Raw genomic sequence first — 13,726 nt, forward strand, 5'->3', positions numbered from 1 at the left:
CGCAGAACCTTCAGGATCCAACCCAACCCCTGCCCCAGCCTCTTTTTCTTCCTCCTGAGTCCCAACCCCAGGGGCTCCAGGCCAGCAGACAAGCCAGCCCCAGCCCCGTGAAGCCTCCGTGTGGTGCGTGCATTTCGGCTTCACCCCTGGCTCAGGCGGGGCTGCCACCCAGCTCTGCCCTCCTCCTGCACCTGGAGACCAAGATGCGCTCAGGCCGGCCTGGGGCCTGGCCAGCACCCCACCCCACCCCACCCCTTCAACACATACACATATTTTCCTAGAAGAACAGTTTGGACTAAATTATTTTTAAATATTTCTTGCATGATTGTCTCTCTTGCAGGGTAGTAAGATGTCTAAAGGCAAGACCACAGACTTTCTGTCTGGGCAAGTCTCGCAGCCCAAACTCACTGTTAGGCATACGATAAAAACTCACTGCTTGAAAATTAATATCTATCCTCTAAAGTGGTCTAAATACTTCTTATATCAGAATCACCAAGCAAACGGGCAACACTCCTTAAAGTGCAGATTCTAGCCCTTTCTTAGGGAATCCACATTTTTTTCTTGGAGTGGGGCCCACAGACTAGCACTTGAAAGTTACCCTGGTAATTCTAATGTGCTCTAAAGTTCAGAAATGTTGTTCAGCACAATGCTCTTCCTCTTTGATTATTCAAGAAACATGTTCCAATACATCACTGCTGAGAAAACATGTCCCGAATTCACGTGAAAAGAAGCAAAGCTGGCGATTTTGCATTTAGGAGTTAGGCGTGAAGTGCTCTGTAGCTGCAGTGACTGTATTTCCAAGACCAGAAATATAAGCCCATCAACTCATATTAGAACCAAAACTTGGGGAAATTTATCAGTGTGGAAAATCCCAAACACAAAGTTGGTAGATGTATAAGTGAGTGCCCTTGAGCTTGGGGACCATTATCTGTCGATAAAGGCAGAGCCTTTTACTACATGACTTAGTAATACCCCGATTTGTTCATATCAATCATAGCCAAGTGGCAGGTGAGCCCAGGGTTTAAGGAATAAGAGGCTGATCAGAAGGAAGCTGGTCTCCCCAGACCCTTGCCACACAATAACCAGGGACTGCACCCATGGAGGCATTGGCGTTTTTTTAATTTTGAAGTCCAGTGCAGGGAGGTGAAGGTGTGCAGAATATAAACCCTTAACCCTCCCTGAGGGAAAAAACTGTGGCTACTCCAGAAAAGGTCCCTTCACTTCACCATCTGCAGAGGCCATTCCTCAAGGGAATTGTAGACACTTCTGCCTTGGATGAAGCTCTCAAGTTGGTCTACAGAGCAGCACAATCCCAGACCATGGGGTAGGAGTCCAGCCAGTCAAAAACGGCATCTTTAGGACCCTCTGCTTTGCCACTCTCTGACTAAGTCATAATAAGTCAGACCTAAGTTCACATGGTGGTCAGCTACTGTAGAGAAATCTATGTATCATACATGAAGATGCAGCAGATTGCTGGGGCAAATGGTTTTGAAATGTAAAATGCATATGTGAGGGGAACAAATTATTTTCTCTTCCTCTCAGGGTTAAGCCCCCTCTCGGGCCAGCTTTGGGGAGAGAGGCACACACAGAGTTATCCAACTAGAGGAGCTCACTATCTGCTTCCAGAATTTGGAGAAAATGAAGTAATTTAGGGTGATGGTGCACTTTTCACAGAAATTTCTGAGACCAGATCATTCGGGTGCCCTTTGAAAATTCCTACCGATTGTGTTAAAGTGGCCGCACAGAGCATTCTCCCCATCTCAACACCCTGGGAAATCAGGCTCGAACAAAAGTTGCAAATGAGGGATAATGTCCAAGGCAAGGGCAGAGATCCAGAGGTGGGGGTGGGTAGGGGTTACACTGAGATCTTTGGGCCTCGAGGCCATCACCTGTTCTCTCCCCTGAATTAACCGTGAGCCTGGGTTCACAGCTGGTGAACGACTTCCTTGTGTGTGAAACTTTCTGGTTCGACCAAAGGACAGTGAAGACTGAGGGCCAGTAACAGCTGCCCCAGTGCTCCGGGCACACGTGACATGAAGGTGCAGACTTTTGTCCTTGTAGAATATAAATGTTTCTTCTCCCTCAGTGTCCACAATTAGCTCAGACTTAAGTCCCACATGTGGGCAGCTGGGTTGCAGTCATCAAAGACCTTATGCAGCAGCACGGTGAAACTGCCATCCACACAAAACCAACTGAACAGGAGTTTGTAACAAAGACTGCATGGATAGGATAGGATAGGATAGGATGGATGGGAGGGTGGGAGGGTAGGAGGAAGAGAGGGAGGGAGAGAGAGGGTGGAGAGGGAAAGAAAGGAGAAATCTAGAGCAAGGGTACTCAGACACCAGACTCAGGAAAAAAAGGGGCTTTACTATACACAAAAACGAGGTCTCTGTCCAAAGCCAGAAAGAAGGCAGAGACAGCTGATGGGGTGGGGGCAGTGGGTGAGGGCCCCTGAGTTACGGGGACCTGAGTGAATACTAGTGCCCGCAAGCTCCTCGCCGCTACCCTGCAGAGACACAGCTGAACACAGAAGGGAAGGCTGCCGTTGCGCCTTCACAAACCCAGGTCTGGACTGCGGTCAGCATTCACCACTTTCAACGTGCTCCCCCCGCTCCTGCCCTCCAGTTCCTGATGGAAAACTTTAACCACCTCCCGTCAGATGACTCTTCAAACACACTGCCTTTCACCCTCTCAGAAACTCACCAGAGGGATGTTTGGCGCTAGTTCTTTAAAACCTGAGAGCAGGTTGCAGGAAGGACATACCTGGATCACGTGGAGGTCTGTGCAAAGTCAACCTGAACTTCAGTGCAGACTATTTTTTTTTTTAAGACTGTAGTTCAATCATGTTTCCTAACCTTCAAATGGGGAAATCTAATTTTCTAAGAATCTACTGATTTTGAATAGAGATAGCTCTCTAGTTCCAAGGAAGCGATTTCCTCCTGCTCCTTTTAAAGCCGTCTTCAAGGACTCACTCTCTGGAGTCCATTTGCCCAGAGGAGAAAGAAAATTGGCTTCTGCTAGACAGCCAACTCCACACTGCCTTGGGGACCAATCCTGCCGGCCTTCGTACACAATTCATATTTTATCTTTGGAAATCTGTCGAGCTCTTTAATGTCTAGACCCAGAGTTTCCAACCTCTGTATAACTGACATTTGGGGCCAGATAATGTGTTGCTGTCAGGGCTGACCTGTGCTTCATACTGTAGACTGTTTAGAAGCACCCTGGCCTTTACTAACTGGGTGCCAGTAGTATCTCTCCTACTCTGACAACCAAAAATGTCTCCAATATTGCAAATGTCCTCCAGTTAAGAACCACTGGCTTAGATGGCTACTTTGAGGCCAGAGTGGTTACTATTATGAAGGTGCAACCTGGAACATGAGGACAAATGGCAATTTCTGCATGTCCCTCCTGTATTGCTCTTGGGCTTCCTATGTGAGGGATACAGAAAACAGCCCTCAGCGTTTACCTGAGCATCTTCTAGCTCACTCTCCAGGGTCCTTCTGGCTGCTGTGGCTTCTTTTTCTTCCTTTCTTGCACGCACGAGGGCCTCCTCTAATTGCCGAGCCTCCCCCTACAAGGAAAGCATGGGGTCAGTGTGCGCTCAGCTGTGAGCTTTGGCTGTGAAGCTGGCGTAGGGGGCTGAGAGGGGTGATGAAGATGCCCACAGACACAGTCAGCAGTGCCGCAGGCCCCAGACGGTGCACAACAGCCGTGTTCCTAGATGTCTGTGCCTGTCTGCACTTCCGTACTCAGCCAAGATATAAACATCTGGATTGCCTGCGATCATTTTTGAAAACACAAATACCCAGCCTCGCCCCTGGAGCAGGTACTGGATAGACTCGGGCACGCAGAGTTGTAGAAGGGGCTTCCAGGTGATTCTGATGGATGACCTCTGGTGGAACACATCTCCCTTTGCATTTCTTCTGTCCCCACTATTCCTGTCAGCTGCCATCAGTACCTGTCTCTTGCAAACAGCCTGGCACCTCTAGAAACCTGGCAAAGCAGAGAACTGGTCTGTGACTTCAAAACCCATCAACTGTGTATTAACAAAAAATAAGTGGTCACAAGAGAGAACAGACCAGAGGGTGGTGTTGAGACGGCCTTTTCAGGACAGCGGAGGCCTCTGCTCAGTGTCCAAAGAAGAGCGTGTGTCTGATGTCTGTGTGAGTGGGGATTCTCCTGACTTCTCATGCGTTGCCCACCCTGGACCTCATGAGCCCTGTTCCCAGGCCTCGTTAGAAGCTCAGCTCCCGTTCAGACCCCTTGTAGAGGAACAAAAGGAATGGTGTGCAGAGAAGACACAGTCACAAGTGCTTTGACATTTCCTACTAAATTATGACAATAAATCTCTTCCTGCCTCTGAACCACTCACACAGGAAAGAAGGACCACAGCTGGGCACGGGGCCCAGGAGCCTCACCTCGTACTTCCTGAGGGCTTCCTTTGCCTTGGCTTCATCGTCTTTAAGGTCAGCAACTTGCCTCTGAAGCCGAGCAACACTCTGCTCCAGCCCTGCAAGGCTTCCACGCAGCTTTTCATTCTCCGCCTCCAGAGCCTTCGCCTGCATCTCAGCCCCCAGCTGGGTTTGCTCCGAAGTGGTGCTCCGACTGGCCAGGACCTCGACATTCTGTTGAAAATAAGGAGACCACTGTCAAGGGGCAGTTCCCAGCTCCGAGGATGGCTGATATTTATTAAAAACCCACGATGTGCCAGGCACCGTGCTAGGCCAGGGACTGGCATACTACTGCCAGCAGGCCGAGTCCAACCTGCCAGCTGCTGTGAAAAACACAGTGTTATTGAAATGCCACCACACCCGTTCGTGGGCACCTGTCTGTGGCTTTCACGTTACAACAGCAGAGTGAGGGCTGTGGCTGAGACCACGAGGCCTACAATGTCACAAAGCCTGAGGTATTTACTAATCTGGCTCTTCATGGGAAAAGCCTGCCAACCCTTGCCTGGGTTAAGTCCTTGACATCTAGAGGAGGCCCTTGTGCGTGTGAGAAGGAAGGAAGGAAGCCACGGCAGCCAGAAGGGCCCTGGAGCGTAAGCGGGAAGATGCTCAGGTAAACACTAGGGGCTCTGTAACCCGTAACCACTGCCTTCTGGTGAGTTCAAGTCCCTGGCCCCTCACCACATGCAGGGCCCCCTAGTGGAAGCTCTTGATGAAGGACAGTTTCTGTCTATAGATTTCCTTTAACATGCAACACAAATCAGGAAATTAAAATTTACTTAAATTATCATGTACCTAGTGTAAGCTCCAGGCACTGTCATCTGCAAATGAGCTTGTGCCGCACATAACTCCTAACAGAAAGGAATGGCAACGATTATAGGATGGTTATTGCTAATTCCAGATGTCACATGGGCATTTTATGTTTTGGCTCAGTAATGTGAAGTGATGATAAGCGGCCTTGTCCAGAATTCCACCTCTCCCCCAGTTCACTCGCCTTCCATTCCTCCACCACTACAACATTGCCAACTTAGTGAAATGGATGCTCTTAGGACCACGACGCAGGTGCCTGCAAGGAGAGAAAAGCCCAGGGAGGACAAGGGCCGGCCTCAGAGGCTGTGCTGCAGCCCACCTGGGAGAGCTCTCTGCCAGACTGCTTGCTTGCTTGCTTGCTTGCGTAGCCATTCAGAAAGATCTTTAAATCTTTTAACAGTACGGTAAGTTGTATTCCCCTGAACTCAACCAATTAGAGAGTTTCAGAAACCAGTACATCTTTTCACAACCCAACTGTTTAATTCTATACATGTGGGGAAGCCCAGAGCCAAACTACTGGAGTCGGAATGCAGTGAGCAGACATGGTGAAGAGAACACTCAGGGCCCAGCAGCTGGGACATCTCAGGACAGTGTGGACATCATCTCCTACTTAAACCAACAAGATGAATGAGGAGAAATCAAGTGGGGCCGAAAGCCTGGAGAGGGATCTGAAGAATCCAATCACTGGTCAGACCAGGGAAAGAAAAAGTCTAGGGCATTCCTGCCCTAACTTTTCCATCAGAAGATAAGACAGTGCAAAGCTGCCGTTATCAAGACGGTGCGGTACTGGCGTGAGGATGCACACAGAGGTCAAAGGAATAGACTTAGAAGTCCCAAAACAAATCCTCACATCAGTTTCTTTTCAACAAGGGCACTCAAACAATTCAATGGGGACAAACAGACAAATGCTGCTGGGACAAATGGATACATATATCCACAGGCAAAAACTAACTCAAAATGGACCACAGACCTACATGTAAAAACTAAAAATCTAAAACCCTGAAAAAAAAGTAGGAGTAAATATTTGCGCCCTTGGGTTAGGCAAGGGCATCTTAAACACAATACCAAAAGCACAAGTGACAAAAGAAATTATAGATGTATTAGACTTCATCAAAATTAAAGTTTTGTGTTGCAAATGATACCTTCAATACAGTGAAAAGACAATGCACACAGAATGAGAGAAAATATTTGTAAATCATATATCTGCAAAAAGACCCATTGCTAGCATATATAAAGAATTCTTAATTCAACAGTAAAAAGATAAATAACCCAATTAAAAATTGGGCAAAGGATCTGAGTAGGAAGAAATCTTTCCAAAGAAGATAAACAAAAGTCCAATAAGCACATGAACAATGCTCAACATCATTATTTATTAGAGAATGCAAATCAAAACCATATGAAGATGCTACTTCACACCCACTGGGTTGGCTTTAATAAATAAGACAGATAATAGCAAGTGTTGGTGAAACCATGGAAAAATCGGGCCCTCATGCATTGCTGATGGGAAAGTACAATGGTGCGACCACTTTAGAAAACAGTTTGGCAATTCCTCAAAATGTTAAACAGTGTTACAACATGACACAACAATTCTACTCCTACGTATAAACTTAAAAAAATGAAAACATATGGCCACACGAAAACTTCACAGCAGCTTTGTACATAACAGCCCGAACTGGAAACAACCCAAATGTCCATCAACTGGTGAATGGGTAAACAGACTGTGGTCTGTCCATACAATGGAATATTTAGGAAGCCTAAAAAGAAACAAAGTACTGATACATACCACAACATGAGTACAGCTTGAAAACATTGTGCTACTGGGGGAAAAAGCCATTCACGAAAGGTGACATTTGTGTGAAATGTCCAGAATAGGCACATCAAGAAAGTAGATGAGTGGTCGCCTAGGGCGGAGGGGAGTGGGAGGTTTGGGAGATGACAGCTGGGGTACAGGGTTTCTTTCTGGGGGGATGAAAATATTGTAGTGATGGTTGCCAGCTCTGTGGACACGGTAAAAACATGGGATTGTGCATTCTAAATAGCTGAATCAGCGTTTTAAACAGCTAATTTTTTTTTTTTAAAAAGTGGGAAAAAGAGAAAACCTGGAAGTGAAGTCAGGCCAAAGCGGGGGAGGGGACACGTTAGCTCCAGGGGTCTGAGGGCTGAGACTAGAGCCTGCTGCCTAAGTCTGCCGGTAAAGCAGGGAGCACTTACATGCGTGGTCTGTGCTTTCTGGTTCATCAGAAATCTCAGGAAGAACAAGGGTACAAAACCAGATCCAGTTTAGCCAGACTGGGGCCTAACCGGCACTCCCACCTGCTAGATAAAGGAGTTCGTGCTGTCTTTTGATGTTTAGAATTTGGTATTTTCTGCTTCAAAGCCATGGGGGCACCTGGTGAGTCCCAGGAGGGCTGACCAGGCAATCAGATGGCTCAGGCAGCTGTGATGGACAGGGGTCTGGTCCAATCCCAGCTTTCCATCCCACAGGGTGAGCGTGCAAGGCTCCAGGGAAGCTTGTGGGTGCTGAGATAGATACTCGGTCCTGTTCTGACTACTCGTAATATGTTTTTCTTGGTGTTTTCCTTGTGTGGTAGACCACATTATGTTGACAAATAAATTAACTTAATCCTCTGCTGACAAACCAGAATATTAAAAAGCAAACTGATGTAATCCTTCCTTGTCCCGACCCTGCCACACACACCAAGCCCAGTCCACTATTGTCTATAAAGCCCGTAGGATACACTTCCTGTGCCTGAAACCATACCCGATTCACCTGCAGCAGTCCCGGAATCCAAAAACCTAAAAACCATATCCCTTTGTTTGAGGCAAGTTCCACACGCAAGTTCTTCTCCATGACTTCCCAGTGAAAAGAAAATTGGTTGAGCCCTGGCTGGTGTGGCTCAGTGGATTGAGTGCTGTCCCTGTGAACCAAAGAATCACCAGTTTGATTGCCAGTCAGGGCACATGCCTGGGTTGCAGGCCAGGTCCCCAAGGGGGGCACATGAAAGGCAACCACACATTGATGTTCAAAAAAAAGAAAAGAAAATTGGTCTAGAGGATCTCCAAAAACCCTCCAGCTTGGAACTTTGATCTATGCATCCCCTGTTCCAAATGCTGACATTTGTATCTGGTGAATGTGGCAAACGCAGCAGAACTCCACCAAGACCAGGGCTGGTAAAGATCTACTCAGACAGGTCACGGGGGACAAATACTGCTGACCTCACTTAAGTGGCTGGTGCTACATTTCAGTGATTCTGAGAGGGTCAGTCCTGTACGCCATAACAAGATCAGTGAGGATATTCCATCATAAATAAAACCAGAGGGCACAGAGTTTCTGACGATTCATTCAGCAGGTCATAGCACCTGTGTCATACTTATTTTTTAAAAGGATGATACCAATTTGCTTTTTAATATTTTAACTATTCAGTGATAAGCAGGTAACAAAAAATCAATCTCAGTCCCTCTGCCACTCCGAGAGGTTGAAAACACCACACTCGGCCGTCACTGCAAAGGCTCAAGTAGCACGTGTGCTACATTCCCTTGTTTCTCGAGATCACACCATGCCCTCGGATCGCACTGAAACCTCTTCTGCACCCATCAGACAGTCAAGATCCCCAGGCTGGACAGCACAGGGCATGGGTGGCGTACAGAGACAGGCCACCCCGTCCACTGCTAGTGGGGGCTGGACACTGCTCTGAGCTCCCAGAGGGCCATTTGGCGTCAATCAAGATGAAAATATACATTCTCTTTGACTCAGCAGTGTCCCCGCCAGCACTTACCCTACACGTGTGTAAAATGACGAAAACACAAGTCTTTAATCACAGCACTATAATAGCAAAAGGTGGAAAAAACTACATGCCAACTAATCACACACTTATTAAATAAGTTGTATCCACTCAATTAAAAAAAAGGATAAGAAAGTGAGAAAAATGCAAGGAGCAAAATATTACACACGGCTTATCTCTGATAAAAGGAGGTGAGGGGAGAATAAACAGCTATGTACTCGGCCACACAAGAAACTGGTAACTCTGACTGACTGGCGGTAAGGGAGGGGTCGGGGCTACGGAAGGAAGCAGAGGCAAGTATTCATTCCATTGCAAACCTCTTAAAACTTTTGAAATTTAAATGACGGAAATTCAACAGATAATAGCAATTTTGAAGTATATTTTTTGTTTCAAAACACGGATTACCCATGGCCACAGGCACTTGGAAGACAACCACGCCCCCCCCACCCCCAGTCCTCACCCCCAGCAGCCTCTAGAAAGCCCTCCTCCCCGGCACATTCGGGTACCTCTGGGCGCGGTGCTGGAGCACCGGGAGCAGCTGTGCAAACACAGCGCGGCGCCAACTCTCCCACGCTGGTTTACAAAGTTAAGAAATTCCTTCTCACCACATCTAGCGAGAGAGTGGGAACGGCCCAGACGGCCCAGGACCTGCACTTAGGAGTGCCTCTGCGAAGTTCCCGCCCAGCCACCCTGAGGCAGAGAAGTCCCGTGTGGGGCGATGAGAGACATCCAGGGGACTGCCAGCACTGCTTTCAAGACTCGGGTTTTTCCATCACAAATGCACGTACATTTTGCATTCAACACCCTGACCTTTGTCATTCTACTCCATGTCGCTTTTTATATCACGATACTACATCATCGGTGGTCCAGGAAAACGTGCCACTTCTACCCTGGAGCTGTGCCAAGCACTGCACCCACCACCCGCCCGGCCCACATGCCCACGCCCCCAGCCCGGGAAACACAGACATAAGTCATCTCAGGAGTGGAGTTCTCCGTTGTAATTCTAAAAATGCGTGTCTAACGGGGCAGAAAAAAAAGCAGTCTCTAACTCAGGCGGTGCCTCTTCCTGGGGCCCTTCATTTGGCCTGGCCTTGAGCCTTAGTGTCCTCATTTGCAAAGGGGGGATGAAGTTGCCTCACTTGTGAACTACTGGAAATAGCTAGCTAAATGAAGTAACAGCTCTTACAGTGGCCCTCGGTATGACTACGAGGCCGATGAAACGCACACGCGTTTCCAGAAGGACAGGAAGGGACTTGGCACGGCTCACCCACTGCAGTTCTAGAGCCTCAAGCTTGGCTTCTGTGAGCACAGTGCACACCTCTACCAGCTAAATATCAGGCCCAGGCTTCTCAAGAGACGGCGTCCAGACCTCCAGTCTCTCCAGGGCAGCTGCACCACACAAAGTAGACGACCCCCTTCCTATTTCCAGGGCAATCGGGTTTCTCGGTTGGCTATTTCCTTAAAAATTGAGCCCCGTTTCCCAGTTGAGGATGGCCTGGTAAACTGATGGCAACTAAGAAGTCTTCCAAAACAGACGGGCTGCATGTTTCAACATGCTGAATTGCTAAAGTTCCACTACTTCTGAAACAGTTGACTTTTGACCATAAGGCCCCAATTACTGATTTAAAAGGGGCTTGGGGGGAGGAATATTCAATTGTCTCTCATCCACACAGGTCACTACCTTTACCAAGTACCACCATTCACTGCAAATAATGACCTGCTGATGAGCTGGCACAGGTCCACCAGTTAACCCCCACACTTAGAAATGGTTACAGGGCCCCTTGGGGCCAAGGGAAGGTTTTACCCATGACAATAGCACCACAGGTGGCCACATCTGAGTGTTTTCCTGGTCCAAAGACACTGAGAGGCTTTCCTTGCAGGAGCACAGACCTGACACCTCAGACAGGTTTGCTCCTGACGGACAAGTAACCTTGTAGGACAGGGCCCTCCTGGCTTGTCCCAGTGTAGACCCAACACGCAGAAGACGCAGGCCTGACTAATTAGCACGGCCTCTGGTACTGCCGGCTTTTGTTTCTCTTCCGTCTGCCTGTTCTGCTGAATGAGTGAAAACAGCTGAGGCGTGGAGGCCCGAGTCCAGGGACCAGAATGGGGGTTTGTTGGTTCCACGTCAGTACCACCCCACACTCCACTGTGTTGAGGCTGCAGGATCTTGGCTGTCCGGCCCCCTGAAAGTCCCCTGGGTCAGGTCATCTGCAGGGAGGTGACCCCTTTTCACCATCCACTTTCATTTGCAGCAGTGAGGGCCTGGCTCACAAATACAATGAGTCCCTCTCTCACTCTGAATGTGTGAAGAACCAGGTCCCCTGGACTGTATCTTCAATTCCCCCCTCACCTGGGCAACAGCAAACTATTTTGGAACAATTTGGAACAGAAACGACATCTATTTTAGTCATAAGCTGCTCACTTCATCTCTTTCCCCTAGTCACTTGCGAATTTCACTGCACACGGCCTCTAAGCCAGCTCTTCTTGCATTTTAATGAGCACAAGACTCTCCCGGGGATGTCATTAAAGCAGTGCTCATTCTGACTCGGGAGGATGGCGCAGGGCCTGGACTCTGTATTCGCACCAAGCTCCCAGGTGGTGTGTGGCTCCCACTTCGAGCAGTGAGGTCTGGGCTGAGGAGGGGCTGCTCTGACCTCAGGGCCACTCTGCGGGGTTCCGGCTCACACCCCAACTGTCGAGTCCTTTATGCCCTTCGGTGTGACTCCAGTGCCAGGGTTTGGGTATCAGGTGCAGGCTGTGCAGCCAACTCATACTGTGACCTCTGTAAGCCCTTGACCCCTCTGAGCTCAATTCACACCCTTAAAGAAAGTATAAAGGTAATACTTCCTGTACATGGGTCAGAAAAATCCAAAAAGAAAAGTGATATATAAAAGCCTTAAAAAGATGAAATCACTACACTAATGTACAGTGCTGGGTTTTTCTTCCTCCTTTTTGACTCCGCCTACTACTGTTTGGTGAAGTAGGTGGGTATTGAGCCATTGGAAAATCACATTTCCAAAAACCCTATTCTGAGAATGACATCAGCTTCCAAAAATTCCCTCACTGTATTTCCCAAATGCCAACAACATTCCTTTCTAACATATTTGCAGTTCAGGCTGCATTGATTATGCAGTTGGATAAGCTTTTTATTTTTGTTTGTTTGTGTTTGTGTCTGTGTGTTTGTCTTTGGCAGGAGAGCAAACGTGGCACAGACGGAGAGGGTACCCATCACCCACGCCGCGAGCAGTTTCCAGGAACAGCTGCTTCCAAAGCCAGGAAGAACGGAGGTTAATATTCATGTCCCTGCGTTAGACGATGTGGATTCTGGACCCGATGGTGCTAACAACTTACTGCACGACCACTTTAGGCCGGTCGCTCACCTTCCACCTGCCCTTCAGCTTCCTGCTGTGACTCGAAGTGGTCAGTCTCGCTAATTTCGACAACTCTGCCAGCTCTACAGCTGGGCTACCAGAATAAACTTGAAGACACTGGGCAGCATTAGGCAATCACAGAATTAAACTAAGAAGTTTTACCCCTAAAACAGGATGCTTCGATTTCATCTTCAAATGCTGTCAGCTAAACTCAGAGGGTGCTTCCCAGTGTCCCTGCCACAGCGCCTAGAGCTCCAGGCCGTGTCTACACGCAGGCAGCCTCCCGCCATGGGGCAGAGCAGAGAGCTCTTTGCCCATTCTCTTCCCCGTGGTCCTAACTTGCCATAACTCCCCAGGTGTAAATGCATCATGCTTAATGAAGATTTTGTTTACCTTCTGATTTTTTTCATTGTCCTAGTGGTGATTTTCCTGCTTATAAAACCACCTAAATGATACTCCCTTTTATTCATACCTGTAATTTAATGATCACATTGGTTAAAAATGTCACTGATTTCCTTCATGATCTCTTCATGAGATAAGTCGGTATACTTCCCCTTAAATAGTTAAAACCCAGCAAGACTTGCTGTCAGCATGGCCTGTAATTCGGACACAGGTCCGAGATAAAAGTTATGCTAATAAAATACCTGACACTTGCTCCCAGAAGGTATTTGACATAGGTGCTCATTTAAGTCATGCAATAAACCTAGAGAAATAATCATGGTGGAGAAAAAAATACCTATGATAAAAATACTCTGCACTTAACTAGGTCAAGTGATTTTCCCAGGAGGCAACATGCTCAACAGTTCAGGCCTCGGCATATGGTGTGGTTCCAGGGCTATGAAACGTCCACAACAGGCAAACCCGCAGAGAAAGAAAGCAGGCTGGCAGTTGCCGGGGGGAGGGGGAATAGGGGAATTCAAATGGAAGTGGTTTCATTTGAGGGCGATAGACATTTTTCAAGCCTGGGGCAGTGGTAACAGTTGCCCAACACCGAGAATTACACAAACCACTAAGTTGTACACTTTAACACGGTGAAAATGGTGAATTTTATGTTATGTAAATGTTACCTCAATAAAAACAAACGGGAAAGAAAGAGTTCGGGCCTTGGAGTCAGCCAACTCAGACTGGCCCTACTTGTTTCTCGCTAAGCCTCTGTGTTCCCCTTGTTCTGCCCGACGAACGGCAGCACGCAGGAAGTGTGCAGCGCCGCTTCAGTCACACAGTGAGGATCTCCACCTACGACAGCTGCGTATCAAGGTCGGGTGGCCGAGAGCTGCACAACTCGGCTCTCGGACTCCCTGTGATCTCTGCC

At 48.0% G+C, this 13,726-nt stretch overlaps 1 protein-coding gene across 1 annotated transcript in view; it reads right to left on the reverse strand.

The window, feature by feature from the left end:
* Window positions 1-13,726, reverse strand: part of CGNL1 (cingulin like 1) — a 98,481-nt gene that overhangs the window by 27,758 nt on the left and 56,997 nt on the right. Inside the window, exons 9-10 of the mRNA XM_053670112.1 lie at window positions 4,419-4,625; window positions 3,467-3,571 (exon numbers count right to left, since the gene is read on the reverse strand). Of these exons, the coding sequence (XP_053526087.1) occupies window positions 3,467-3,571; window positions 4,419-4,625 (312 nt within the window). The remainder of the gene's footprint in view (window positions 1-3,466; window positions 3,572-4,418; window positions 4,626-13,726) is intronic.

This window comes from Artibeus jamaicensis, unplaced genomic scaffold, assembly GCF_021234435.1.
Source record: "Artibeus jamaicensis isolate MK-2021 breed Jamaican fruit bat unplaced genomic scaffold, CSHL_Jam_final contig_548, whole genome shotgun sequence".
Lineage (NCBI taxonomy): Eukaryota > Metazoa > Chordata > Mammalia > Chiroptera > Phyllostomidae > Artibeus > Artibeus jamaicensis.